At 31.4% G+C, this 26,839-nt stretch overlaps 3 protein-coding genes and 1 pseudogene across 3 annotated transcripts; 2 read left to right on the plus strand and 2 right to left on the minus strand.

The window, feature by feature from the left end:
* Positions 1–1,666: 1,666 nt before the first annotated feature.
* Positions 1,667–4,695, minus strand: LOC114397419 (annotated as a pseudogene).
* Positions 4,696–7,975: 3,280 nt separating this feature from the next.
* LOC114394437 (uncharacterized protein At5g19025-like) lies at positions 7,976–9,581 on the minus strand. Its single transcript, XM_028356012.1, has 2 exons — positions 8,217–9,581; positions 7,976–8,122 (listed from the first exon to the last, which is right to left on the minus strand). The coding sequence occupies exon 1, from the start codon at positions 9,075–9,077 to the stop codon at positions 8,421–8,423; it is 657 nt and encodes a 218-aa protein (XP_028211813.1). The 5' UTR covers positions 9,078–9,581; the 3' UTR covers positions 7,976–8,122; positions 8,217–8,420.
* Positions 9,582–14,411: 4,830 nt separating this feature from the next.
* LOC114394640 (cyclic dof factor 2-like) lies at positions 14,412–18,446 on the plus strand. The gene is made up of 2 exons (XM_028356294.1): positions 14,412–14,713; positions 16,621–18,446. Exons 1-2 carry the CDS (start codon positions 14,519–14,521, stop codon positions 17,929–17,931), a joined length of 1,506 nt encoding a protein of 501 aa, XP_028212095.1. The 5' UTR covers positions 14,412–14,518; the 3' UTR covers positions 17,932–18,446.
* A 5,287-nt stretch (positions 18,447–23,733) lies between these two features.
* On the plus strand, positions 23,734–25,071 carry LOC114395889. The gene is made up of 3 exons (XM_028357757.1): positions 23,734–24,110; positions 24,266–24,300; positions 24,708–25,071. The coding sequence occupies exons 1-3, from the start codon at positions 24,041–24,043 to the stop codon at positions 24,840–24,842; spliced, it is 240 nt and encodes a 79-aa protein (XP_028213558.1). The 5' UTR covers positions 23,734–24,040; the 3' UTR covers positions 24,843–25,071.
* Positions 25,072–26,839: the final 1,768 nt, after the last annotated feature.

Genomic DNA, 26,839 nt, shown 5'->3' on the forward strand with positions numbered 1-26,839 from the left:
TTTAACTCATTTTTTCTTTCATTTTCCAACCAATCTTACATTTCTCTTTTTTTTTCTCTCTTAGTAATACTATAGTAGCGGCCTATCACTTTTTTTTTCTTCAATCTACTAAATAAGAACCCTTCTTTCAGTTTACTAATAATTGTACTTCCTTTTAATTATAAATATTGAATGTGCTTTGTATTTTAAAAATTCTACTTGTATTTATTTTTCATTTGATATTTTCTTTATAAAAATATGGTAATAAGATATGTAGGAGAATTAATAAGAAGATATAACATTATTTATCAAACAAATCATTTAAAAGAATTGAGTGACCAAATATTGTATTTATTTTTAATTGTTGGAATTATTAATTATTCAATTGATGAATAATTGTGTAAATAAGAATAAAATTTTCCTCTAAAAAAAGTATAAAATATAACGTTTTAAGAGTTATGGAGGTTAAATCAATTGATGTGTTTAATAATATTATTAATTATCCAATAAATTTTAAAATTGTCTTAACAAATAAAAAAAACATCAATGATTATTTTTTTAAGGAATCAATGATTAATAAAATATTAAAACTTGATCAAATAATTTGCCTAAATTACACCTTTATCTTCTAACTTTTTAAATTATAACAAAATTTATATTTTAACATTTTCATCTAAAAAAACACTAAATTGTTAAATTAAAACATTTTTTCCTTAAATGTTGCCTTTTTTAATATTACTAATAGATTAATTCTCCCTAAATTCACAAAAAGAAAAAGATTAATTCTCCCTAGCTCCTATACTGTAGTAACAAAGTCTGAATTTTCTCATAATTAATAGTACTACACTACTACCAACGGCGTTAGCCTTTAAGAAAATATTATATTAATTCAAAAGCTTAGATAATTAATTTGGAGTAAAAATTAACTGTGATTAATTTCATAATTAAAAAATTAGAGAACAAAAGTATGTTTTTCGTTAAAAGAAATAATTATAAACATAATTAATACTGAGTCAAAATTATATTAAAAGTTAAAGAATAATAATTATAAAAATATAAAGGTCTTTTTTGAAGATGAAATTATTTACAAATTCCTAAAGTGGCCAGATAAACTGTTCACCATAAAAAAATTGACAAGATAAACTTATTAACAAGTTTACAATTTTGAGACTAATTTGTCTAGATGTTCACTTTCAGATGTCAAAGTAATATCAGTAGTATTATGCAGATTAACTAGTGCCAAGTTGTTTAACTTAATCAATAGTATTAAATTCGACTCAAAAAGGTATCACAGTTAGTCTCTATAAAAGGTAATATAAGTAGTCGCATAAAATACCAAATTGTATATTAACTCAAAAAGAACACAATGGGGGCAGTCCTGATCCATATTGAAAGTGACAGAGATACACGAGTTCAAAGCTGTTTTTGTGATGCATGTGTGCATGGTTGCAGTTTGTGGCATCAGGAACATTCATATGAGTTTTTATGAGTTTGAAGGTGTTATCCAATTAAAAAGAGAACAAAAAGACAACGAAATTACACCTCCAGTCCTCACTCCTCAGCAAACCAAACCAATAATCGCCACAAAATAAACATGACAAAAAAGTGCAAAGTGTTTGAAGAAAATAGTACTTTTATTAACGGATGACAAAATAAATTACATGTATTATAGTTGTATGATTGTATCCTAATCAAATGTGAGGCTAAGGTGAGTTAACAACAAGCTACTCAGTATAAAGGACTGCAACTTGAATGACACTTTGTCACACCAATAATCGCTACAAGAACAACTACCGTTTCTAAAATGGTGAAATTTACTAGCATCTCTTACAACAATTTCCCGTCTTGTAACCATTGCTATAAGCTTAATTGCACTATGGCAATCACCACACACACGATGGCCCTGAGTAATTTGCAAAGGTGTCCAATGTGGAGTGTTGATAAGTCCAAAAGCTATATCCAATTTTTCACTATGGTATTTGAGAATGCGCTGTTCCTCTTCATCGACATCAGGAAGCAAAGTTTCATTCTCCTCAACATAACCATGCCTAGATATCTCAACCATCAGGTTGTCCACTTTTTCATATATCTCCTTTCTTTGGGAGTGAGATTTATCTCCACATAGGAAGGCATGTGGCTGTTTCTTGACTTCAATCCAGGTACACGCTGGAAGCATTCTTAAACCCATCCTCTTTAAGGTCTGTAAAACACCAGCAGCTTCCTTCAATTTGCCAGAACTGTTGTATAGATTCAGAAGCACTATATAATTACACAGCTTTTCAGGCTCCATTCCGTAAAGATTTTCAGCTGCTACCTTTCCCAGCTCCAAATTATAATGCATTCTGCACGCTGTCAGCAATGCTGCCGACATGTTTGTTGTTGGTTTGAAAGGAGCACTTCTAATCGGTTCATAAGCCTCATCTAATAAGCCTTCCCGATCGACCTAATAGTTCAACCATACATGCATAATGCATTGCTCTGGGCTTGACCTTGCGATCTCTACTCATAGAGTAAAAAATCTCCCAACCTCGTTCTGATAATCCTGAATAGCTGCAAGCAGATAAGACAGCAAGGAAAGTGACATGGTTAGGAATCATCCCTTCTTGAAGCACCTGCTCAAACATTTCTACAGCCTCTTCTCCTTGACCGTGATTACCATATCCGGCAATCAATGCACTCCAAGATATAACATTCTTGCAGCGCACCCAGTTGAAAACATGCCGGGCATCTTCCATCCTACCCCATTTGCTATAGAAGTCAACAAGTGTTGTGTTTGCCACTATATTCATGTCATATCCATGGTTATCAAATTCTCAGTTAACTCGCCAACTCTTTGAGTTTATTGAATTCATTTATCCTATGCGAGTTAACTCGTATCTAAACTATCTTTTTAGTAGACTCTATAAACTTTAAGTAAACTCGATAGACTCTCGAGTTTATCACCAAATCAACGAGTCAGCAAGTTAAAAAAATTATATCAAAATGTAAGTCATTTTAAGTTGTTTTTTGTCTGTTTGGTGTTTAACATACATTCATTTAGTTTGTTGTTCTCGAATAAAAAAATTCTCACATTTAATAACATCAAACTCTTATTCTTTAATAAAGTCAAACTTTTGTTCTCTAATAACTTCAAACTCTTGATCTACCATTACTATAATATTTGTGAGTTATTATCTAGTAGTAATGTATTATTAGACTTGATTATTTAAGTATAACAAAATTTATGATTTATTATTTTACTTTATTATATTATTGAAATGTTTAATTAGTATGTTATTTATAGATATTTTGTTGTTATTTTTATATGAAGTAGACTCTTACGAATTTACGAATTAAGTTTACAAGTCGAATTTATGAAACTCTCACGAATTTACATAAACTCTTAGTTTGATAACATCGGCCATATCGATGACGAACTAAAGCAGCGTGAGCTTGTTTTGCATATTCTAATGATGCCAATCTTGCACAAATCCTTATCAATATCGAAATATTAAATGATCTATTGCAGCACCACTATCACGCATTTCATAGTATAAACTAAGAGCTTCCTCACTATAACCATGAAGTGCATAGCTAGCAATAATGGAATTCCATCACAATGTGGTCTTTTCTGACATTTGATCAAAGACACAATGAGCATCTTCGATGCTACCACACTTGCTGTACATGTCAATCAGCGCACAAGACACGAAAGTATCATCGCCGACCCCTCTTTTCAAAGCACAAGAATGAATTTGCCTTCCCACCTGAACTCTCCCAATCCAGCCGACGCCCGAATCATGGTAAACGTGCGAGATCTTCCATCATTAAACTCCCCCCACATACACAGAAACAACCCAAAAGCTTCAGAGAAATTCCCGAAGTCCACAAGTCCGCCGATCATGGTCATCCTCGAAGCCATGTCTTTCTCCGGCATCTCATCAAACAGCTTGCGCGCATCAAGCATGAGACCACATTTCACATGCATAAACAAGACCCTGTTCATCAAATACAAATCAGGCTCAAACCCACTACTAATCATGTAATTGAACACCCTCTTGACACCTCTAATCGATCTCAAACCAACACAAGCACTCACCAAAGCATCATAAGTGCTACCACCAACATCAAAACCATCATGTTCAAGTTCCAATATTTCAAACAACTTCATTGCCTCCCTATACCTATTACACACAACCAACTTCTCTATCTGAATACAGAGCCCAGAAGAGGAAGTTTGCCTGATCTGGGTATCATCCAAAACTGCCACTTGTCTTTCACTATACTCAACTTTCTTTGGTTTGGGTTTCAGCCTTTGCTCCATGGAGGAACAACAAATCCGGGAAAAGGGGTGGCTCCAATTGTTCACCTTTGAGGCAAAACAACGCCCCGAAAAGGAAAGGTTCCCACGAGAGGACGAACCCAGAAGAGGGGTTTGGGATTTGTGAAGAGAAAGTGCAATCTCCATTGGCAACAACAATTGTGGTGAATAAAGAAGGAGGAAGAGAATGAAGGCTACTATTCTTCATAGTGAAGAATGTGAGAAAGTGAGATTTGGAACGAGTCTGCATTGGAGCTTCCGCCCAAAAGGTAGGTTTGGTAGTTATGAAGTAGGAAGATCCACTGTTGCACCATCCACATGTGAATCATAGGAGTTGTTTCCAAGGTTGTCCAATTTTTTTTCCTCGATTATATTACCGTATCTTTTCAGAAACTAATCATAATTGATCTTAAATCCAACAAAATTTTCCGTCCAAAATAAATCAAACAAGTTTTGTCATTAAATAAATTATTTCTCACGTGTGATACACCTCTATACCAATCCTATATAGGTTGAGATTTTCCCATTGGTACAACATTTTACTTTCTGTATTTTGACGAAGGAAAATGCTAATCAATGTGTACTAGAAATATTAGAAAACCTTTTTTTTTACATATACTAAAAAGCTTTTTATTATTAAGAAATTAAAAGTGAGTTTTTCTTGACATGCTAGTTAATATTCTAAAGATAGTAATTAAGAAATTTTAAAAAATTATTAATAAAGTTGTATAAGGAATCACAAAGTATACTATTACAATTTTTAATTAAAAAACACTTTTAATTTTCTAATCAATATTTTAAGAGCACTGATTATCATTTTCTTATGATCATTTGTGACAAATAACTTGTTTGTGAAATATTATAGGTTTCTTTTTTCAGTAATGTTTTTAAAAAACGTAGACTGGCTTTTTTTCATTTATTTAGATTCATAGTTTTTTTTTTCTTTCTATCATTCAGTATGATTAAATAAATTCCCAGGTAGAACCCCTTATATAAATAATGTTCAGCATATAGGTCATGTAGCCTTAACAATTTGTTTTTCTAAACAACACTTGAATTATAATTTTCTCCGTCCCTCCCTCAATCATTTGACATTCAAAAATCAATTAAATTAATATTAATTACAATTTTTTAAATAGGAAAATGAATTAAAAAATGAATCAATTAAGAAAGTATTTGGTTTCACCTACAAATGATTGATTATCTAATCGAATATTTTATTTATGTCAGCTTATTTGATTTATAATTTCATGTTTTTTATTTTGGTTTAATTTATCTTTTCTCTTTGAACCAGATTATTTTCAATTTCAAAATATAATTTTTTTACCATATAAAATTTCTCTGATATTTTCTATTTGGTTTGTGAACTTTTTAATCGTGTTTTACAGTTTCTCCATTTTGTCTATTTGATTTTTCTTTTACTTCTTTCTTTCTAATTAGCTTTCCCATCTTTGCTCCACTCTCTTTTATTGATTTTTGTAGAATGAGTATTTGCATAGGTTTTAATCTCGGTGTAACTATTGTGCCCCAAAAGATATGAGATGGGATGTGAAGAGAAGAAAATTGAATTGAGATAAACAAAAAAGGAAAACATTGACATGAAATGAAATAAAAATAGAATTAAGTTACTCCTTCGGGGTCTAACCTAGTAAAGGATGAAGAAATTATGTTGCACTGTTCCATGATCATTTTGCAATCTGGTTTAAATTGAGTTGTAGATTGTTATGCTATAAAAAAAATTAAAAAAAGCGTACATAACTGCTAAGCTCACAATTATTATAACTTAGATTGTCGAAAATAATTATTTCTTTTAAAATCTTGTAAAGAAAAAGAAGGGGGGGTCCATTATACACCAAAGATAACCACTTATGTTCTTGCACAAAAAAAAACCACTTTTGTACAATCCGTTAAGTGATGTTTATACAGGGTGTTACTTCACTAATATTGAAATCAAAAGGAAGGAGGGGGACCTTGATCAACCTTGTTCCTAATAGTGTAACTTCACCCCATGAAAGTAGTTAATGAGAATTCCATCCAGCGACCAAGTTCATAAATTCACTGCACAATTTCAGATAACAAAAGAAAAGGTCCTTTTCTAATCCGAATAGCTTGGTATAATGATCACTAAACATTTGTTAGATAACCCTTCATTACAACCTCAAGTAGTCTTTGTGTGGAAAAAAAAATACAAGGTTACTTTCTTGCTCTCACCTGAATTCTCTCATCCCGAAACTTTAGTGCAGGGCAAGCTTTATTTATGCTGCACCTCTTTCTCTCCCTCTTTCTTCTGAGCCTCCCATTTTCTCTCTCTCTTTCTCACACACCCACACACACTTCTCTTTCTCCCCCTTCCTCTTCAACACCTATATCTCTCTTTTGCAATTCTCTTCCAGTCTTCCTCTATCACAGTATAGATTAAAGAACAACATATTAACTATTTTTAGCCCAGTGACTTAAAGTTAACATCAAGAAAAAAGCACATATGTTGTAGAATCAGTTTGTTATCCATCTGAGAACTGCATATTATCCGTCCAATTATGCATCAACGGCAGAAGAGAATCCCTTGTGCAATAACATGAATTTAGAGTTATTGCAAATGAAACAAGTCAATGTAAGCGACATTTGAACATATTTGCATACACAAATCAAATGGATTTGGTCAGCAAACATGACATTTGCTTTGCCACTAACCTTGTTGTCAATACTTTAAATAAAATAACCACCAATACACCAATAAGTAGAAATATTTGAAGCCAATTCAATCTAAGCAAGTACCGGCAATAACTAGAAAGGCTATGCCAACATATTAGAGATATACACTATAGGGTAAAATGTGTGTTTTGGTCCTTAAGATTTGGCCAAACTTGAACTTAGTCCTTATACTTTAAAATCAATGAATTTGATCCCCGCATTTCTAATACATGGTGGAGTTAGTCTCTGATACCATGTCACACGTGTCTTATAGCATGTGACTGTCACCTGCCAACCATTAGCCATGTCAGCAAACAAGACTAATTGGAGTTAGGGTGAGAGACTAATTCCACTGATTTTCAGAAATGAAAGAGCCAAATTCATTGATTTTATGTTTGATCAAAACTAAAGGGATCTAAAACACATTTTAACCTAAACTAAATAACTAAGTATATTCCTTCAAAAGGAGAAACAGGACAAGGAGGGGGGAAAAAGCAAAAGGCTGAAGGTCACATTTCACTTCAGTGTACAAAATTGGTTTGCTGCATATAAGTAACAACCTTTCTGAAATGAAATAACAAGTTGTATAATATCAAGTTAAGAACAGGACTACAATATGCAGCAAGTCAAGTTAACAAGCACAACATATTAGATACAACAAACTTAAGAAAAATGAGACATCAACAAAGGGAATAACAATAATCCTCGAAGTTATATTTGTACCGCTCCCTTAATATGTGAATTCAATTTTCCAAAAAAAGAAAGAAAAATAGAATTCAAATAGAAAACCAGAGTTTACAGACAACTGTGTAAAAGATTTTTGGTAATTGAGCAATCCACTCCATGGTTCACATCACAGGCAACCTCTTCTAGCAGAGCCAGCCTAGGGCAGCAAACAATGTAATTAAGCAATTCACACAATTAATGGAGAAAGTGCGCACCAATGAACTGAAGAATCAAGCACAAGAGAAAATATTAAATTTATACGAAACAATTATGCTTTAAAACAACAATAATAAACTTGGATCTCAACAAGGTTCAATTCAATAAGAACAGAACAACAACTTATTCCATCAGTCCATCATAACCTGTACTCTACCAAAAGATTGGTAACTTTAATCATGGGCGCCCACTTATCACAAAAACTGAAAACTGTAACCACGAGAAACAATAGCAAAAAATCAGGAACACCAAATTTAAAAGAACAGTGAAGTAAATCAATTCAAATTAAAGGATTTTATATTACCAGGTATAAATACTCAAACTGTGTATGATCCATAGTTTCTTACAACTTATTGCCAAATTGGAGGGATTTATTCGAAAGACAACCTAATTTTAAATAAAATATGACCATATAACTATAAGCAACTACTCTACCAATTTAAGACTGCATTCTGTATCCAATATCCTCTCCTTCCTATAAGACTTTTTGTTTCTTCTTTTCTGTATCCTACTTCTTGGTCTTTCGATTCTTCTTCGGTCCCGGAACCTCCAACCTACCAACAGAACAGCCACACCTTCCTCTGAGGACAAGAACAGCCCTTCCATTGGGGGGTGCCATCTTCTTAAGCTCGGCCTCGAGTTCGCGGTGATGATCACAAAAAACCTTAAACAGTCCCTTCTTAACTCCACCATCCTTAGTTAATGAAGGTGAATTCTTCACACAATCCTCAGTCTCCAACTGAATGTCAAACGTTGCAGCCTTCCTGAGACCCTTGCAATTGGGGTTCCCACACTTCCTTATTGTGCAAGCCACAAGAACCCAAGTAGTCAATGCTGCAAAGGTAACACTAACACCTATGAACATATAAATCCAAGGGGTAAAAGAAACCTCCTCTTTGACCAAATTCACAATCAAAATTCCAAATTTGACACTCTCACTAGCCAAAATTTGAGCATAGGGGAACAACAAGAACCCAAAAGCCGCGATAACTGCTGCAAAAATCACAACGTCAACCACCGCCGACCGGGATCGCCGACACGGCGGAGACTGGAGGGAATTGGGGGTTTTCCTGTGCCTCGATTTCGGCTCGAAATCGAGGGAATTCGCCATGTATTGGTCAACGGAGGAGTTGCAGAGGGAGATTGAGCTATGGAAATAAGCCATTTCAATCACAAACCCAGAAACCCCCAACTTAAATCAAACCCAGATCAGAAACCATGTATTTAACAACGACCCACTGCGCCAAAAACGAAAAAGATGAGAACTTGAGAGTGATCTAGAGAATCGGAGATCCGGGGTGTGCCCCTGGATGGATCCAAAGGAGCAAATTTTTTAGGGTTTTTTTTCTTCGGGGAAATTGACAAATTGTGATGATGTGTGTAATAATAATAAATAAGAGAAGGGAGAAATGGGAGTGTGAGAATTGAGATAATGAAGGTTTGGGTTTGGGGGGTTACAGAGAGAGCAACTTCATTGTCTTTGTTGTTATCATAGCAATTCTACTAGCCATGACTGAATGGTATAAATATTAAGCAACACGAGACTCGTTCGTTCGTTCGTTCTCAAAGGGAAGCGTAGTGGATAGGTTGTTTGTTTTGGTGATGGCACCACTTCTTTCTTTCTTGCTTGCAAGCACTCGGGGGGTCAAACCTCGCATGGTCAACGATGGTAATTAGTACTAGTAATTAGCTTAGCTTGTTTGGATTTATGCAAAGGACACGCTTTTGTGTTCAACAGTTGTGTGCGTGCAAGAGGTGTCATGGGCTTAGGAAAAGGTTGCATTATGTGTCAATGATTTTGTGGGGGCATTCCTATGGGCTTCCCCTTTTTAGGTATTCCAATTAGGAAACTCTTTGGGCATCCAGCATTATTACTGGTACACTTAACAGTTTTCAAAATATCAAAAATGTCCTTATGGGTATTTTTGGTTATAAATAACAGATTAGTTTTTTCATTTTTGTAGTGTTTTTTTCTCCGTAAAATCACACTTCTTTAGCTTAACTTGATTCCATTAGTGTCCTTTTGTGAGTATTTGTTGTCGTCGGTGGTGTACGTGCATTGTTTACGGATATACGGTGAAATTCAATGGTTTTTCATCGTCGTAGAAGAAGAGGTGCGTATTAAAAAAATTAGAATTTTTTATACATTTAATTTATTTACAAAATTTTATAATTAAACAAATTTGATATTTAACTTAATGTTGTATTTAGATGTTTATTACAATAATTAATAGTTAAACAAATTTGGAATTTAATTGAATGATGTATTTAAATGTTTATTATAGTGATTGAAAATAAAAAAAAAAATATGATATTTAATTGAATGATGTATTTAGATGTTTATTACAAAAATTGATAATTAAATAAATTTGGTATTTTTTTACATGTAAATTTTTATTAAACCTATGATTTTTATTTACAATTTATATAGGTAAAAAATTAATTATTAGATAAAAATTAATTATCACAAAATTTATTATGTAAATTTACATGTACATTAAAAATATTAATATTATATATAACGACATTAATTATTTTATAACGTAATTGGTTTATTAGCTCAATTAATTAAAATATTATGTTAATAACACGAAAGTTACAAACTCAATTAATAATCCACATTGGACTTACAAAAGAGTAAAACCAAATGTGCTTGGTTTAAGGAAGAGTAAGACTGTGGTACCTCCATTGTCTAGCTCATGTCTAACTCAGCCTAATAGCCCGAGTCGATAGAAGAAAGAAATAAATGACATATGGCAAGGATAATTCTAAATACTCAATCTTTAAGCTCAATGACAACTTTTATAAATATATATAACAAATTATCATATTATCTTTTCTTATTACATAAGGAAAAGGGCCCATAAAAGAGTATCTAATTTCACATACATAGGAAGTACAACTTCAACACTAGGCATTTTATAACTTTTGCTTTTAGTGACTTAAGCGTAGAAGTCTTTATTATGAGCATAAAGTTTGATGAAGAAAAAGATCAAGCTCAAAAAAGTTTAAATGTCTAATTAAAGCTCCCACACATATTTTGTGATGGCATTGCTTGTCTGGAATGATTTAGGTTGTGTTGTCTGGTTTGTTGTCTTAACTATTATTTTATTTTGGAAAAGCAAAGTATGCCTATAATAAAAAATCGTGAGATCAATTCTTCAAAGCACTAATGTCATCAAAATTTGATTTATATCTCTTAACAAAGTGTTTTTAATGCACATAATCAGAAAATCAAACTCATGCCAACATGTTTGAGGAACCTAACTATTTACCAATTATATTCCACATTATTGGTTTCTTTAAATTTTGCTGTTTTGGTTTTATTAGTCTTGAATTACTTTGGCTATGATGCTTGATATTAAAATTGAAAGAAGATTAACAAATGAAAAGATTTTATAAGACTAAAATTAATTAAGTTCATAAAAAATGGAAACCTTTTGATTCACTAAGTCTTAAACTAATAAGAAAAGTTAGCAAAATGTTTTTTGTTTTCTTTGAAATATGTTTTTCTAAACAAAATAATCAATTACTATATTAATAATCGACTATATATAATGCTCTTAAGTCTTTTATGAGAAAGATGTGCTTTCAGCAATAATCCATTACGAACTTGAAATGATTGATTATCAAGTCTTAAAATTGGTTTTCAAAAGAACACATTTTTGGTTGTAATCAATCATCATATTGAAATTATTGATTATTTTGTTTTTGAAACAAACTCACTTGATTCAAAAAGACACATTAATCGATTAACTTAAACTATAATCAATTACAATATGTTTTGAATAAAAAATAACAAAAAATGAACATGTGTTTCCCTCTTATTGCTCTCAAATCTATAAAAAGCTAATTCATTCATATGATATTTTAAAAGAGGGAGAGAGAGAGAGAGAGAAAAGTAGCAAAGTTTAGAGAGAAACTCTTACCGAAAGAATTCATTTTCAAATCAATATAAAGATCACGCGTCTTGATTAAAAGCTCAAAGAAGATTCAAGAATAAACTCCAGGTTGTCAATTCATTACATTCAAGAGACACCATTTCATAATTTTATTTAGTTGATCTTTAAGATATGATTTGTCAATTTGTCTTATGTAGATAAGTTTATGCCTAGTTTCTTGAAGATACTTAGTTTTAAAAGATATTAGTTCAATTTTGAGTTAACTGGTATCGTATTGTGTTTGTTTTCTTGTAAGGATTAAAAGTTAAATAGTGTGTTAGAATTTTCTCATAAATTTTTGTAGGTTACAATTAATTTAATATTTTGTTTTGTTAAAAATGGGTTGATATTATTATCTATTTAATAATACTTAAGACAATTAATTTAATATTTTGTTTTGTTAAAAATGGGTTGATATTATTATCTATTTAATAATACTTAAGTCCATTAATAATGTAATTGAAAATAATGGACTATGAATATCTAATTTTGATTAATGTGAAAATAACGTGGATCTAATCATTAGACTTATGATAGTAGGTGCCAAATGTGATTAAGTCCCTTTTACTATTACTATATTCAATTGTTTTCTAAAGTTTATTCCATTAAGAATCTTAGAATTTGAAGCATGTAATTAGATAAAGAAAGACTTGATTTCTCAATTTCAAGAATTCGTGCAATGCCAACAATTTTGATACACTTGATCATGACCTCGATCAACATGTAAGTAATTTACATTAGTGTTCTAATTTGGTATACAATATGTATTCTTGGTATAGTTTTTCTTCCATAGTGAACAATCTCAGCAAGATTTGTTGGAGATTAAATGTAGATCACAATTTTAGTAATCAAACCAGAATAAAAAAAAAAGTTGTCTTCTCATCTCCCTCCCTGTCTCTCTCTTTCAACTCAACCTTATTGTATTGTTTGTATGATTCTTGAACTGTACGTAATTTCATGACATCGTATAAGTCCATATGAAAAGTGTTTTATGTTGCATTAATAATTTCAATCACATCTTAGCCCCTTACTCAATTGTGTCTAAAAAGATTTATAGAAAAGATTGCGGTGAAAATTTTAATTTGAGCATAAGTGGGTAAATCCAATTCACACCCTCTTGAATTCCTATTTCAGTAGTCTAACACTTATAGGTGGTCTCCTCCCATCACATTCGACTTGAAGACTACTTAAAGAACATAACCCCTCTGACATCTAATTTAAAGGTTTGTGAGAGACACATGCTTCGATTCGTGGTTCTTGGTTGGTAAGAAACAATAATAAATAATTATTTTTGTATATGTAAATTATACTATATTTAAAGTTATGATATCCATATATTTAGTATAGAAATTATATTTTGAATTTGTAAAATATAATTTAAATTGTGATATAATATTATTTTAATAGTTGATTCTCTTAAAATAGAGATGATAAAATATGACAAATTAAGAGAAATAAATGATTGAAAAGGTCAACCTTACTGCTAAAGATAAAATTATGATAGTTTGATGATATGTTGAGAAAAACATTTTAGTTTGTTTTGGAGATAGTATTTGAAATACACATTAAAATGAGACTAGAGAGATTATAATAATGATTAATTCAAAAAGAAATACTTTATTAAAAAACCGTGATAGTTTGATGATATGTTGAGAAAAATATTTTAGCTAGTTTTGGAGATAATATTTAAAATACACATTAAAATGAGACCAGAGAGATAATATCAATAATGATTAATTCAAAATGAAATATATTATTAAATTAGTTTTTGAAAAAAAAAATTTAAAAAAAACTTTATATACTATATTCTTATTTATCTATCCAAATTAAGTGTTTATATTTGTCTGATGGTTTTAAACATTTTTATTTTATATCTAAATTTTTTGACATAAATAATATTTATTATCAAACACATGCATCAATTGATTTAATATAAAGTATGGAGTCTCGAATTTAAATTTTAAATATCTAATTATATTAAATATTTAAATAAATAATTTTATCATATGTGATTTTATTGGATTTGAACATGATTATTTTTTTAAAAGAATATAGGTGATGTTGGAAAAAAAAAAAAAAGTTAAGCGGTATCCATGCAAAACAAGTGTTACTTATCTTGTATTGGAAGATAAGTGCAATGTCTCGACAACTTTGAGTCATTGACGCGATGCAAGCTGAAAAGCTACTAAAAAGCAACGACTATTACGATCCAATGTGGTGGTTGAAATTACCATTGGACCACACATAGATAGAGATACCCAAACGTGTGTGTACATTTGGTTAGGCAAGATCGCAAAGGCAAAGACAGAAAAAGAGAACCAAAAAGGAAGAAAGAGAAAGATCTTTTTAAGGCCACAAAGAAGCTTGTGGTTCAAATTGTAGGTAGCTTCTGATGTGGCACTCCCACCTGCCTCACCGGATCAACAACAAAACGCACAATCAACCACACTCTCACACAACGTGTCACACTTCTCTCTCTCTCTACACTTTTTCTCTTTCTCTCTCTCTACACTTTTTCTCTTTCTCTCTCTCTCTCTCCAACACCACCTTTTCTTTTAGTATATTTTTCCCCTTTGAGACAAAAACAAAAGTAGAGAGGTTTATTTTTTTTGGGTCTTTTTTTATTGGCGAAAAAAGGAAAAAAAACAAAAGAAAGATAGCGGAAATGTCTGAGGTAAAAGACCCGGCGATCAAGCTCTTCGGGAAGACGATCCCCGTGCCGGAGATTCCTCGGGGATCCGCCGGAGCTCCGGCGTCGTCTTCCGGTGACGTTGTTGATGACAGTGTTGACGCTTCTTCCACCAACTCTTCAAGGGAGTCTCATACCAAGAGAGATGCACTAGGGAAAGATGTTGATAAGGTATTGGGTGGGGATTTTAGGGTTTGGAAAATTTTGATTTTGAGCGTGACCCTTTATTTGAAATGTGAAAAGAATTAATGGGTTGGTGTTGGTTTGGCTCGGCCATTGAAGATTCCGTTGACTTCACTTTTTGGCTTGTGTTGCAGTTTGTCAAGTTTTTTTGTGTATTTCATTTTTTTTTACAAGGAGTTCAGTGTTTAATTGGGTTTTTTTTTTTTTGGGGGGGGGGGGGGGTGTTGGTTTCAATCTGGGGAGTTAGTGGGTGGCTTGTTTCAAATATTCAATCCCCATTCAGTGGTTCAAGTGTTATTTTTCACTTGCTGAAGCTTGATTTTTTGGTGGCTCAAGAGGATTTCCGTGTATGTGTTGGATTGGTTTATTTTGTGTTTGAAGCGAAAAAGTGAGAGAAGTTTTGAAAAAGAATAAGAAGAAGAAGCAATTATTTGATTTTTTGTGAGATAGGTATTTGAATTTGTTCTTCAGTTGTTTGGCTAGTCTGACACTCCCATGTTCTGATATTGCAATATGGATTTAGCCTTAGTCTGTTGTCTGTGCTTTCAGTTTCTAGATTCGATAACCCTGTTAACTTCATGCTTTACAAACTTAATCTTTCCTTCTCTATGCATCTTTGCGACAATAAATCATTCATTTGAACTGGATTCTTCTGATTCATTTTCCTTGGTTATGTCAGCATGTTTGTCAAAAAGACTATAAGAGAGGTTATAAAAAAGGATCTCGAACTTAATGATTTGGATAGAAGTATGGTACTTGATAGAACATTATGGCGGAAGTTGATCCATGTAGCCGACCCCACCTAGTGGGATAAGGCGTTGTTGTTGTTGTATGTCAGCATGTTTGTGAAAAACAACGTTTTTTCTATTTCACTCCTGATTTTTTAGTTGGTTTTGCCAAATTCAGAAAGAGAAGATTTGAAAATATCCATGGTGCTATCATGAGTAAATTTCCTGTCATGGTACTATCATGAGTAACTTTCCTATGTTTTTTCCTTTGATTTCCTTGTTTATTTCACTTTTTTTATATCCACAGTTAGCTTTGGCTTATTTGCTATTGATGTTCTGTTTTGTCTTGTAAAAGGAGAACAACGGGTTGCATCTGCGTGGTTTCAATACCATTCATCTTTTATATTGGACTAGTTTCCCCTTTGAGCATTTCAATTATACTCCTTTCTCTTGATTTGGGCCAGCAAGTGTGCTAGCATTAGATGATAATCCAACAACAACAAAGCCTTAACCCACTAGGTGAGGTTGGTTCATGGATCACACAACGCCATTTGGAAATCTATCATTTATCCATGTTTGGTATAATGGCGGTTTTTAAGTTGGCAGCCAAGGGCCTAATACAACTCTCCTCCTTAACCCAGGCTTGGGACCAGCTATGAAACATAGGCCACATCAATCTTTTTTAGGAAAATTGAATTAACATGTTTGCTTTGTGGATGAACGTGTTGAAAAGGGATTTTGGCAGTTGAAGTTGCCCTGTGGATTCTATACAACCATTGGAAAAATGAAGCTTTGGTTAAATGTTGTGATATTTAGAATTTATTGTCGATGCCATGACTCTGTAGTAGCTTCTCTAGTGTGTTCTTTGTGCAGTGCTGCTCTTACTTGTTTTCTTCTAACGAAGTATCTTTTCATGTAGTGTAATCATTTGTGTATTTATATCTATGTTTTCAATGTTTTTTTATTTCTTCAATATAAGAATCTGTGGAATAAGTTTGTTTTAAATTTTAATGTATATTTTGTTTAATGTGGGAAGATGCTTTACTTGAAGAAGACACTAATGTAAACCAGTTAATTAATGTTTCTTACATTCTTTTCATAATATATAGTGTTTATACTAAAAATTAGTGAATAGAAGCATACTTATCGGGGTTTTCATGAATCCAGGACACATTGGGAGAAAAACTAACTGATGACAAGAAGGAAGATGGAGCCCCCACCCAATCATCAGAAGAGGTCACCAATCTTGATACTGCCTCTGGAAGCTGTGAAGAATCTGTTGCTCTGTCCACCGAGAGGGAGGCTACTACATTGAAAACTACGAAGACTGAAGAAGAACAGAGTGAGACAAGTAATTCACAGGATAAGAACCTAAAAAAACCAGACAAAATACTACCTTGTCCTCGCTGTAATAGCATGGACACCAAGTTCTGCTACTACAATAATTATAATGTCAACCAACCCCGTCACTTCTGCAAGAATTGCCAGAGATACTGGACTGCTGGGGGAACCATGAGGAATGTTCCTGTAGGTGCTGGTCGCAGGAAGAACAAGAGCTCGGCTTCTCACTATCGTCAGATTACTGTTTCTGAAGCAGCACTCCAGAATCCTAGAACAGACTTGCCAAATGGAGCATATCATCCTTCCTTGAAGTGCAATGGTACAGTACTTACATTTGGAACTGATACACCCTTGTGTGAATCAATGGCATCTGTTTTGAACCTTGCTGATAAAACCATGCCCAATTACACAAGAAATGGATTTCATAAACCTGAGGAACTAAGAATTCCTGTTCCCCATGCCAGTGGAGAAAAAGGGGACGATCAATCTAATAAATCTTCAGTTACCTCCACAACGTCTGTAGAAGGTGCAATCACCAATGGACCCAAAGAACAAGTTGTGCAGAATTGTCAGAGCTTTCCACCACAGGTTCCCTACTTTCCAGGGACCCCTTGGCCTATCCCTTGGAATCCAGTGCAGTGGAGTTCTCCAGTACCACCGCCTGCTTTTTGTCCACCCGGATTTACCATGCCATTCTATCCTGCAACAGCTTATTGGGGTTGTGCTGTGCCAGGCACGTGGAACATCCCATGGCTAGTGCAACCATCATCACCAAATGGTGCAACACCTAACTCTGGCCCCAACTCCCCAACCTTGGGTAAACATTCAAGAGAAGACAGCACATTCAAATCAAATGAGTCAGGTGGTGAGGATGGACACAGCAAAGAAAACAACAAAGAAAAGAGCCTGTGGGTTCCAAAAACTTTGAGGATTGATGACTCAGAAGCGGCAAAAAGCTCTATATGGGCAACACTGGGGATTAAAAATGACAAGGCTGACTCAGTTCCTGGGGGAACTCTCTTTAAAGCCTTCCCTTCAAAGCATGATGACAAAAACCATTCAATGCAAGCCTCGCCAGTCTTGCAGGCCAATCCAGCAGCATTGTCTAGGTCACTTAACTTTCATGAGACCTCATAATCATGTAGCTTATAAATTTGTAGTTGTGTTTTAGGTGCAGCAAACTGATTTGGCAGTGTTCAACCGGTCCTGAGGGAAACACATGTTGTAAAGCCACATTGGTTCACTAGCCTTGTTTGTAAGAAGACTTTGTTCTGTTGTCAGCCAACTGAAGAAAGAGCAGGATGGTTCTTCATGCATTTCCTTCTAAGGTGAAGGAACATTCTTGTGTTTACTGAGTATCTCCCCTATCTTAGGTGACATCTAGGCAGTTTTACCCTCTTCCCTTTCATTCAGATGGTTTTCTTAGTTCATGTACATAAATATATATAAGTTCATAGTGAGACATGGTGAGTTTGTTTTCCTAGATATCGTATGTATATAAATAAGAATAAGAATGGGAGTTCAAATTGAACTCCTTGTTCTGGTTTCTTTCTTTCAGAATGTAACCTTAATGCTTTTCATTGACTCAGCCAGTTTGCCTTGGTTTATAATCTATGTATTACTATCATTGAATGAGAGATTCATTTGTATTATTGAGAATTTAAGTTATATATAGAAATTCACTTCATGTAGTAAAATGTTACTCACAGAAAAGGGAAAAGAGAATATTTGCTTGGCCATTAGTCTTCATGCAGTCGTTAGAGGACAATCCCTTTGAAAGAGTACACTGACTTAAGTTCTATGGGTCCAACCTCCTTTAAATGAAAGACAATATCTCCAAAGGCATCCTCCATGAAGGGGCTTGAATCCTAACCACACAACAAACCAGAATGCCTTTACTTTTGAGGTCCAAAATGAATTGAAGAATTTTATTAGGTTGCGCAAGTCATTTTAATTAGTTTTTAATTTTTTTATTAGCTGAAAAGATTGTTTGACAGTAAATAAGTTTTTTTAGTAGTTTTTTTAATAACTTTTAATATTTTTTGAAAAACTATTTGAATTTATCTTTTTAAAATAAATCATGATTTTATTAATTTTTTGTCATTTTATACTTTTTAGTTATTTTAACTGTTAATTTTACTGAATATTTATAATTTATTAAGTTAATTTTTTAATTTTTAATTATCAATTTTCAAGTTCAACTGATTTTACCAAACATAACTTTTTGTCCTCGAGAGGATGAAACAAGACGGTGTCTAGGGTGCTAGGGATTGTTGATTTAAGTATTAGGCTCAACTTTTCCGGTTCTTCCATCTTTTGTTAAGGCTTTGAATAAAATGTTAAGATTTCAACTCTTGCCAAGATTTTTTTTCCACTTTATTTAATTCTTTGTCACATAAACATTATTTCAGTAGCATACATAATTGTCCATTAGTACCAACATATCGCATCAAAGTCAATGTTTAAAGGTCAACTCCCAGAAGGATTAAAATGCAAAATAAAATGATTAAATATTTTTTATTTAAAAATAAAAAAATTAAAAGTACAAATTTAAAATATAGAAGAATCAAAATTATAATTTAACCTTTAATTTGATATGGTTATTATAAACATATATTTAAGTAAAATATATGTTATGATTGTTTGAAAATTTTGCTAAATAGTGATTCACTTGAAATCTTATTTTTATTTACAAAAAAAAGTGAATTTTTCATGAGTTTAACTCAACCTTATAAAATCGATTTATAAGGTAAAGATTACTTCTTACTTATATGGCTTATCTCGACACTATCTTTATTTCATGTAAGACTTCAACGTGTCTCATTTATTAAGAATCAATTATTTATCTCAATTGAAAAAGCATTCACAAAGTAACAGTTTGTCCAAACTAGGCCTTATTTTCCATGGATAATGCCTTCTTAACTTTCTCTATATTTCCTCTTAAGTTGGAGGTTCTGTTTAGATAAATTTTTCTATATGTATTTACAGAAAAAATGAAATATTTTTTTATAAGAAAAAATGAAATAAATTTATCTAAAAAATTTATTTTAACTTATGAAAGAAACTTATTTTATTTTTTCTTCAATATTTTTCTTGTTTTGTAAGTGTTTATGAATAACCTTATCTAAGCAGAGTCTGAGGACTATTTGATACCAATATCCCAAGACCCTGTAATTCTTATGCGGAAACTTATGCTCCTGATGATTTTGACAGTATTAATTGGTGACTTTCCATCTATTTATTTAGGTTATTGTCAACAAAAGTTCATGATTGTTAGTTATATTATGGCTTGAAACTCGTAGCAGTTTGGTGAGATATATTATTAACTTGCAATCTGCTGAAATGGGAATTTCAAGCTTAAAGATTCCATCTATATATGTCAACAATAGCAGGGTTTTGGCAGTTTGGCAATTGACAAAAGTTTATATTACATAATTGCATGGTTGTTGATTTAATGGTATGAGTGTATGACTAAGGAGCAACTAAAGGAAGATATTAAAAAGAATGATTTTTTTATATTATTTTCTTGACTAAATACCGATTCAATGCATTCTTTGAAAAACACAAACGCACACGCACACGCACACTTATATAGTATAATTAAGATCCATAATTCATTACTATTATATTATAAAGTATCACCCTTCTCACATTATGTCATGACCTTTTTGTTTAAAAAAATTAAACTATGAAAAACATATAGTTTAATAGAAAAGTTCCTGGCCACCCTTGCATTTTTTCTTTAAAAAAAAATATTTTGGCAATTTGCATCTTTTTAATTCTTTCGTAAAGTCATTTAAAAATAATTATTTCTTCGAAAGGCAGCCATTTACTCTGTCTAGACATTTTATTTTTGATGTATCACTTTGTCTACACTTTACATCTGCATTAAAAATATCGGTGAGTATAACATTTCTATAAATTTAATATTTATCTGTTTGTCTTGGATTTTCTTTTCATTTTTCCCCCCCTAAATTGAGGGTTACTGATTGTGACTTGGGTGGGGTTATATATGACATGTAAATGGCTTGCGAAGATTGTGCTAAAGTTTGGTTAATGACTGAGTGATATCTGCCAAACAACACATCATTTGGTCCACCATCAAATTAGATTGAACATAACCACTAGACAGTGGTAATTAATGAAAATAAATTGTTTGGCCGGCAGTTTTGAACTTCTGGGACCAAACAAGCCATTCTCTTCTTCTCCTTCTTGTCTTTATTTCTTTAAAGGAAATGTATGATATATTGTTTCATTTTTTCAAAACATTTTTATGGCTGTAAAATTTTTTACATCAGTTTGAACATATCACAATATAAATTATTTATCTTTATTGTTGAATTTTTTTATATTTCTTTTTTATATCATACATTTAAAATATAATTTATATATTTAAAAATATTTATTTATAGCTTAATAATGACTATGTATTATCAATGTAAAATTTATTACACTATTAACCAGTTAATAAGACATCAATCTTATGATAATTTTAAAGATAATTATTTTAAAAATTAATAAACTTTATCTATATAATAATTTATTGTAATTAAATGATATTATAAAAATTATTTTGTTAATTAGTGTATAACAGCTTATTTTGGCTACTTAAAAATATAACTCTTTGAATAACTTTTAACGTCAAATTGATTATTTAATATTTTTTTCAACAACTAGTGATACTTAGTGTCCTTTTCGAAAGATCGGCCCAATGTTTTAATAGTTGACCATTTTTGTCTTAAAAATTCAAAACTTAAATTTTATTAAAACTGAGTCAAATAATATGTATATAACAAGATAAAATTATTAGAATGTGTATTTTTAATTATTTAAAGATAATTACTAAAGAATGAAAAGAATGAAGAAAGGCATTAGAAAAATAAGGTAGTGTATAGAAAGTGAATCCCACCTCATCCAAAATGTGAAGGCCATATCCCATGTCCCCATATTTATATACTAACTTTCATTAGTGGAAGAGCCTCTTTATTACCTACCAAAAGTAGCCCATTCTTATGTGTTAATTAAATGCATGGATAGTGACTTGCGCTTTAAAAAGTGATAATTTATGCAAATCTCTATTAATTTTAAGTGTTTTAAGGATTCGAACCCCAACTAAAATACTAATAACAGTAAATTTATTTATTTAAAAAGACTGACAAAGGGAACTAACTTTTAAAAATTCTCCAAAGTGGTCTAATTTGAATCATAGTATGTGGTGCAAGATCCAAGCACGGGTGTACCATGTAGGGTTCAAATGCCATAGTGTGGTGAACATTTGACACCGTGCCATGTCTCTTTTACTTGTTGATTAAATAGATGTACTATTCGAATACTAAAAATTAATGTCATTGAATCACTTAAGATACTTATTTAAGGGTTAATGATCCAATTGATAGTTAAATAATAGTTGAACCGTACTACTAAAATTTATTAAAGAAACATAATGTAATAATTTTATAATAGTAAAAATTATAAAAAAACATTACTTTATATTTGATGCAAAAGTACAAATAAAATATATCATAATATTTAAATTTAAGTTTTAATAATACATTATGTTTATTAGTAATAATAGGTTCACATCTAAAAACTATAAATATCTTAAATTATTTTTATTTATTTTTTCAAAACAACCTGATATTAAACATTTTTCATTGATTTACTTTGTACTAATTTTTGTCATTTCCTTTACCGGTTTTTGTTTTTGACCAATTTTCTAATTTTTAAACCTATTTGTTTTTTAACAGGACTTCTCATTTGAGAGTGTATGCGAATATTATTTTTCAATTTAGATCATTATAGTATCATGCATGCTAAAATTAGATTTGTCTTTGTGAGGATATAAATGATTATAACAAGCCGCGTGAATGGTGTAATTGATAAAAGCGACAAATTACAAACGGCGACCATTATTGTCCCTTTGCTAGTTATCATTAAGTTTTTCTTTTCTTTTCTTTTTCAAATTTGTAGTCTTATTCTCGAGGGTCTTGCTAATAATATTAATTAAAAAATTAAAAGAGATAAATATTTATTATTTAAATCATAAAGGAATGTAAATAAAATCATAAATAATATAATTTTTCACCTTCTAATAAAATATTTTTACTTTAAATTTGTTAATCAATATCCTCACGTCACTTGTTAACATTTTATCTTAAATCTTGACCATAGTTTTCAGTTCTCAAGTAACTCGATATTTGAAGTTTTGAACTCGTTACTTTTGGCTTGACATCTTTTTTATTTACCCAACTGTGACTCGTTCACTGAACAAACTCAATTTCTTTATAAATTGGGTTGCTTTAGGTTTATCAAATTCGTGACTCATGCTCACTGTTTTTTTTTTTTTATATCACACTCATGCTCACCGTTGATATATAAGAAAAAAACTTAAACAGATTTGGTTTAGCACGTTATTACATTTTAATATTTAAATTATCATTTTATATATTACTTTAAAAAAGTATTTTGTAGAGATAGTTATATTTCTATCATCATCTTTTTAGAATTATACATATATATTCGATAACAAAAACACAAAAAAATGGAAACCATTTGCAATAAAACAATAAGATATAACAACAAAAATAAAACAATCCAAACTCTTATTAATAATTAAATCATTACAAACGAACAAAATATTAAAATCAATTAAGTAAAGTGACAAGCCATGGACCAACTCAATTCGTCACGGTTCAACTCATGTGGATCATGTTATAAATGGACTGAGTTAATTTTTCCTTATAATCTAAATCGTTTAAACTTTATTGATGATTCAGTTCAATAAATGGTGAGATGAGTTAACCTACAGATTTTAACTTTTTTTTATAGGTTGTGTAAGATATACAAAACATAAATTTTAAGTGATTAATGACATAAACTTTTACACTAACAATACGAAGTGGTATAAGAGTACATATTAGATTAGATTTGTATTATGATTATGAGCTTGATAGGATAAAGCTGTCTTGTCCAATTCCATAGAAAAAGCACACAGTAAGTGTAACTAACTAACCAAAGAAGCACACTTCCGTAACTCAGAAGGATCGTTGGATCTGAGCCTAACTCATAGTCGGTTCCGAAAATTATTGCTGCCTTCAGAATCTGACGCTAATTTATATATGCACACTGCACTCTCACGCACACTCACCTTTTCGATCTTTTCAATACCCTCAAACTCTCTCTTCCACCCCATTTCTGCATATATACACCCACCAAATTCCTTCCATAAAAGCTTCCAAAAAAAATAATGGGTCACCCATCACTTTTTCTCGTGCAGCTTCTTGTTACCTCTCTCCTCTTTCTCTCTTTTGATTATGGTATGCTTTCTCTAACTAACTTTCTACTTGTCTTCTCACATGAACTTACCATGTTTCTTCGAGTTTTTCTTTTTTGGTTTGGTTTTTTGTCTTTTGTTTTATTCCTCCTTGTTGTGATGTTCTTATTTTTGTGTTTTTTTTTTGTCAATTTTAAGGATTCGGTAGGGTGGAACTGACGGAGACTCATCAGGTACAAACTATTCCTTTATCACCGCTTTGTTTTTTTTTTTTTTACTTTCCTTTTACCCATAATAAGAATTTATCAATAGAAAAATAAACTAGCAACTAGCATGTAATAAGCTGATCAAGATTGTTATGGTTTAATATTAATTTTAGTTTTTAACTTTGAATATGCTATAAAAGCTTTATTGCACATGGTAAATTGTCTTATCAAATTTGGGTAGAATTGCGCTTTGGTAGAGTATGTCTGCTCTCTACCAAAATTGAAACAAAAGGTCTGTTCTACTTGGTTCGAGTGACATTGTTCGTGGACAATACTTTTAGTCTATAAAAAATTAAAAATTAAAAATCAAAATATAATTTTGTTTTGGGCTTATGGGAAAGAATTTTAACTAGGAATCTCTGTTTTTCCTGTAGGATTTTCCCATTCGCACGATTGTAAAGTATGACATTGCGGATTATTCTGATCCACAGCCAAATACCAATCCAAAGAATGGGTATGTTTTGAGTCCACCTTCATCTCCAACTCCAATTCATCCTCCAAGTCCTTAAATGGAAGCTCAAGATTGGACTTTCACCACTTGTTTATGTCTTTCTGAACGGTTTTGTAACTGGGGTAGTGTGTGATCGCTTCCAGTTTGACACGGGATTCGTAGAATTAGGATCATGATACTTGTGTTGCTGTGAATTTATATCCTTTAGTTTTTCATGTGTTTTCAGAATGCAAATTGTGAATTGTGCTAATAAATAAATTACGTGTTTGATTACTTTGCACATCCAATATTCTTTACTATCGACATATGCATATATAGGAGAATGGAATACAAATAATTCATTATATGCAGCTGGCTGGTTTGGCTTCAATTCACCAAAATTGAAATTTAATTTGTGTTTTCACTACTTTTTTTATTACAAAAAGTGTAGAATAAAGAGACATTTCTAACTCTGCCAGGCAAGGTACCAATGACATAATATTGAAACTGACAATAAGAGACTTAATTAAAGAATTATTACTATGGTTTAAACTACAAACAGCTTCACTTAATTGCAATTATTCAACTAATTTTTAAGCGCTTAAAGAAACCTCCCTCCCTAGGAAGAGTTGCCTATCAAGTAAGAAAAATGACGATAAATTTGAATTCACATCTACAAAGAGTATGAATTCGATCATATCAAATCCTTAACAACTTATATCAATTTGTGTTGATGCGTTTTCCGGTATAAGATGATCGATTAGAACCAACATATAAAATTTGAGTCATGGGTAAATGTAAGGAAGGTGTTATCTGCATCTTCCTGCATGGATCGATTAATAGTTCTTGCCAACTTATATTGAGTATAATAATAATAAAATAAAAAGGAACACATGGAACCCTTTCTTCCATGAATTATCTGAATGACTAAAAGACACATACATTAATAGTTGACTTACATGTAAGATTGTCTCTATCGATGCATGATTAGCTAAATTTTAAGTAAACCAAAGTGTTGTTAATTATCTTCACGTGCAATCTGGGGTACCGTGAGGATATATATCTAATAGGATCTTGTTAATTAGTGTTTTTAGGATATTAGTTAAAAAAAATTTAAAAATATTTATTGTCCAGGTTATAGAAAAATATAACAAAATAAAAAATAATATAATTTTTTATATTTTAATAAAAATATTTTTCATTTTAATTCTTTAACTCATGTTGTTAGAACAATGGTTTGCATTTCCTATCTAATAAGTTAAAGTCAAATTTCTCCTTCACTTCTCATGTGATTTATTTATAACATCCTTGTGCTATTATATATTTATACACTAAAATAAGAATCTTCTAAGAAGATAGCTCCCTCGATCTGCCAAGCCCCAAGGAAGTGATTTATTAGTGGGGTGATGGGACAAACAATAGCGTCGGTGTTATTTTCTTCTCTTCACTTGCCAAATAAAATTATTTGACATAATAATAGCTGTTATTTTTATGTAAAAAAAAAAGCTTCTGTTTTCAAATTAGTTTGCTGTTTAGAATTTGATGAGATGATTTAGTCAACCAAATTTTGTTGGGACGATGTATTATTCATTCTTTGAATTTTAACAGGGCAATTGAATATCAAATAGAGACCCATTTTATAGGTTTGACTATACTTTCAGTTAATGATGTGATGATATATATGTTTGTCTTGTTAAATATCTCTTTTGAGGAATTAATAATGTATGATGACTTTTTTTCTTTAAAATAACACTCTTTTTACAGATAAAATAACACTTTTTTAGCTGATAAAAAATGAAAACATTTAAATGTTCCATTAGATTTAATTCAATGTCGAATACCATCTTGATAGTTACCTTAGTTGAAGGATGATGACAAATTTCGTAACGGTCAAATTATCATGTGATATCTGCCAAAAAGAATATTTATCATGTGATAATGGATTTTTTTTTTGTTACAAAATGAATTTGGTAAAGGGATAGGCGTAACCATCTTTTATGAGTTTATAACAATTTTTAGTCTGAAAATCCGTAAGAATTACTTATACTAATTCTAACTTTCTGAGTCTTCATTATT

This window comes from Glycine soja, chromosome 18 (genome assembly GCF_004193775.1).
Source record: "Glycine soja cultivar W05 chromosome 18, ASM419377v2, whole genome shotgun sequence".
NCBI lineage: Eukaryota > Viridiplantae > Streptophyta > Magnoliopsida > Fabales > Fabaceae > Glycine > Glycine soja.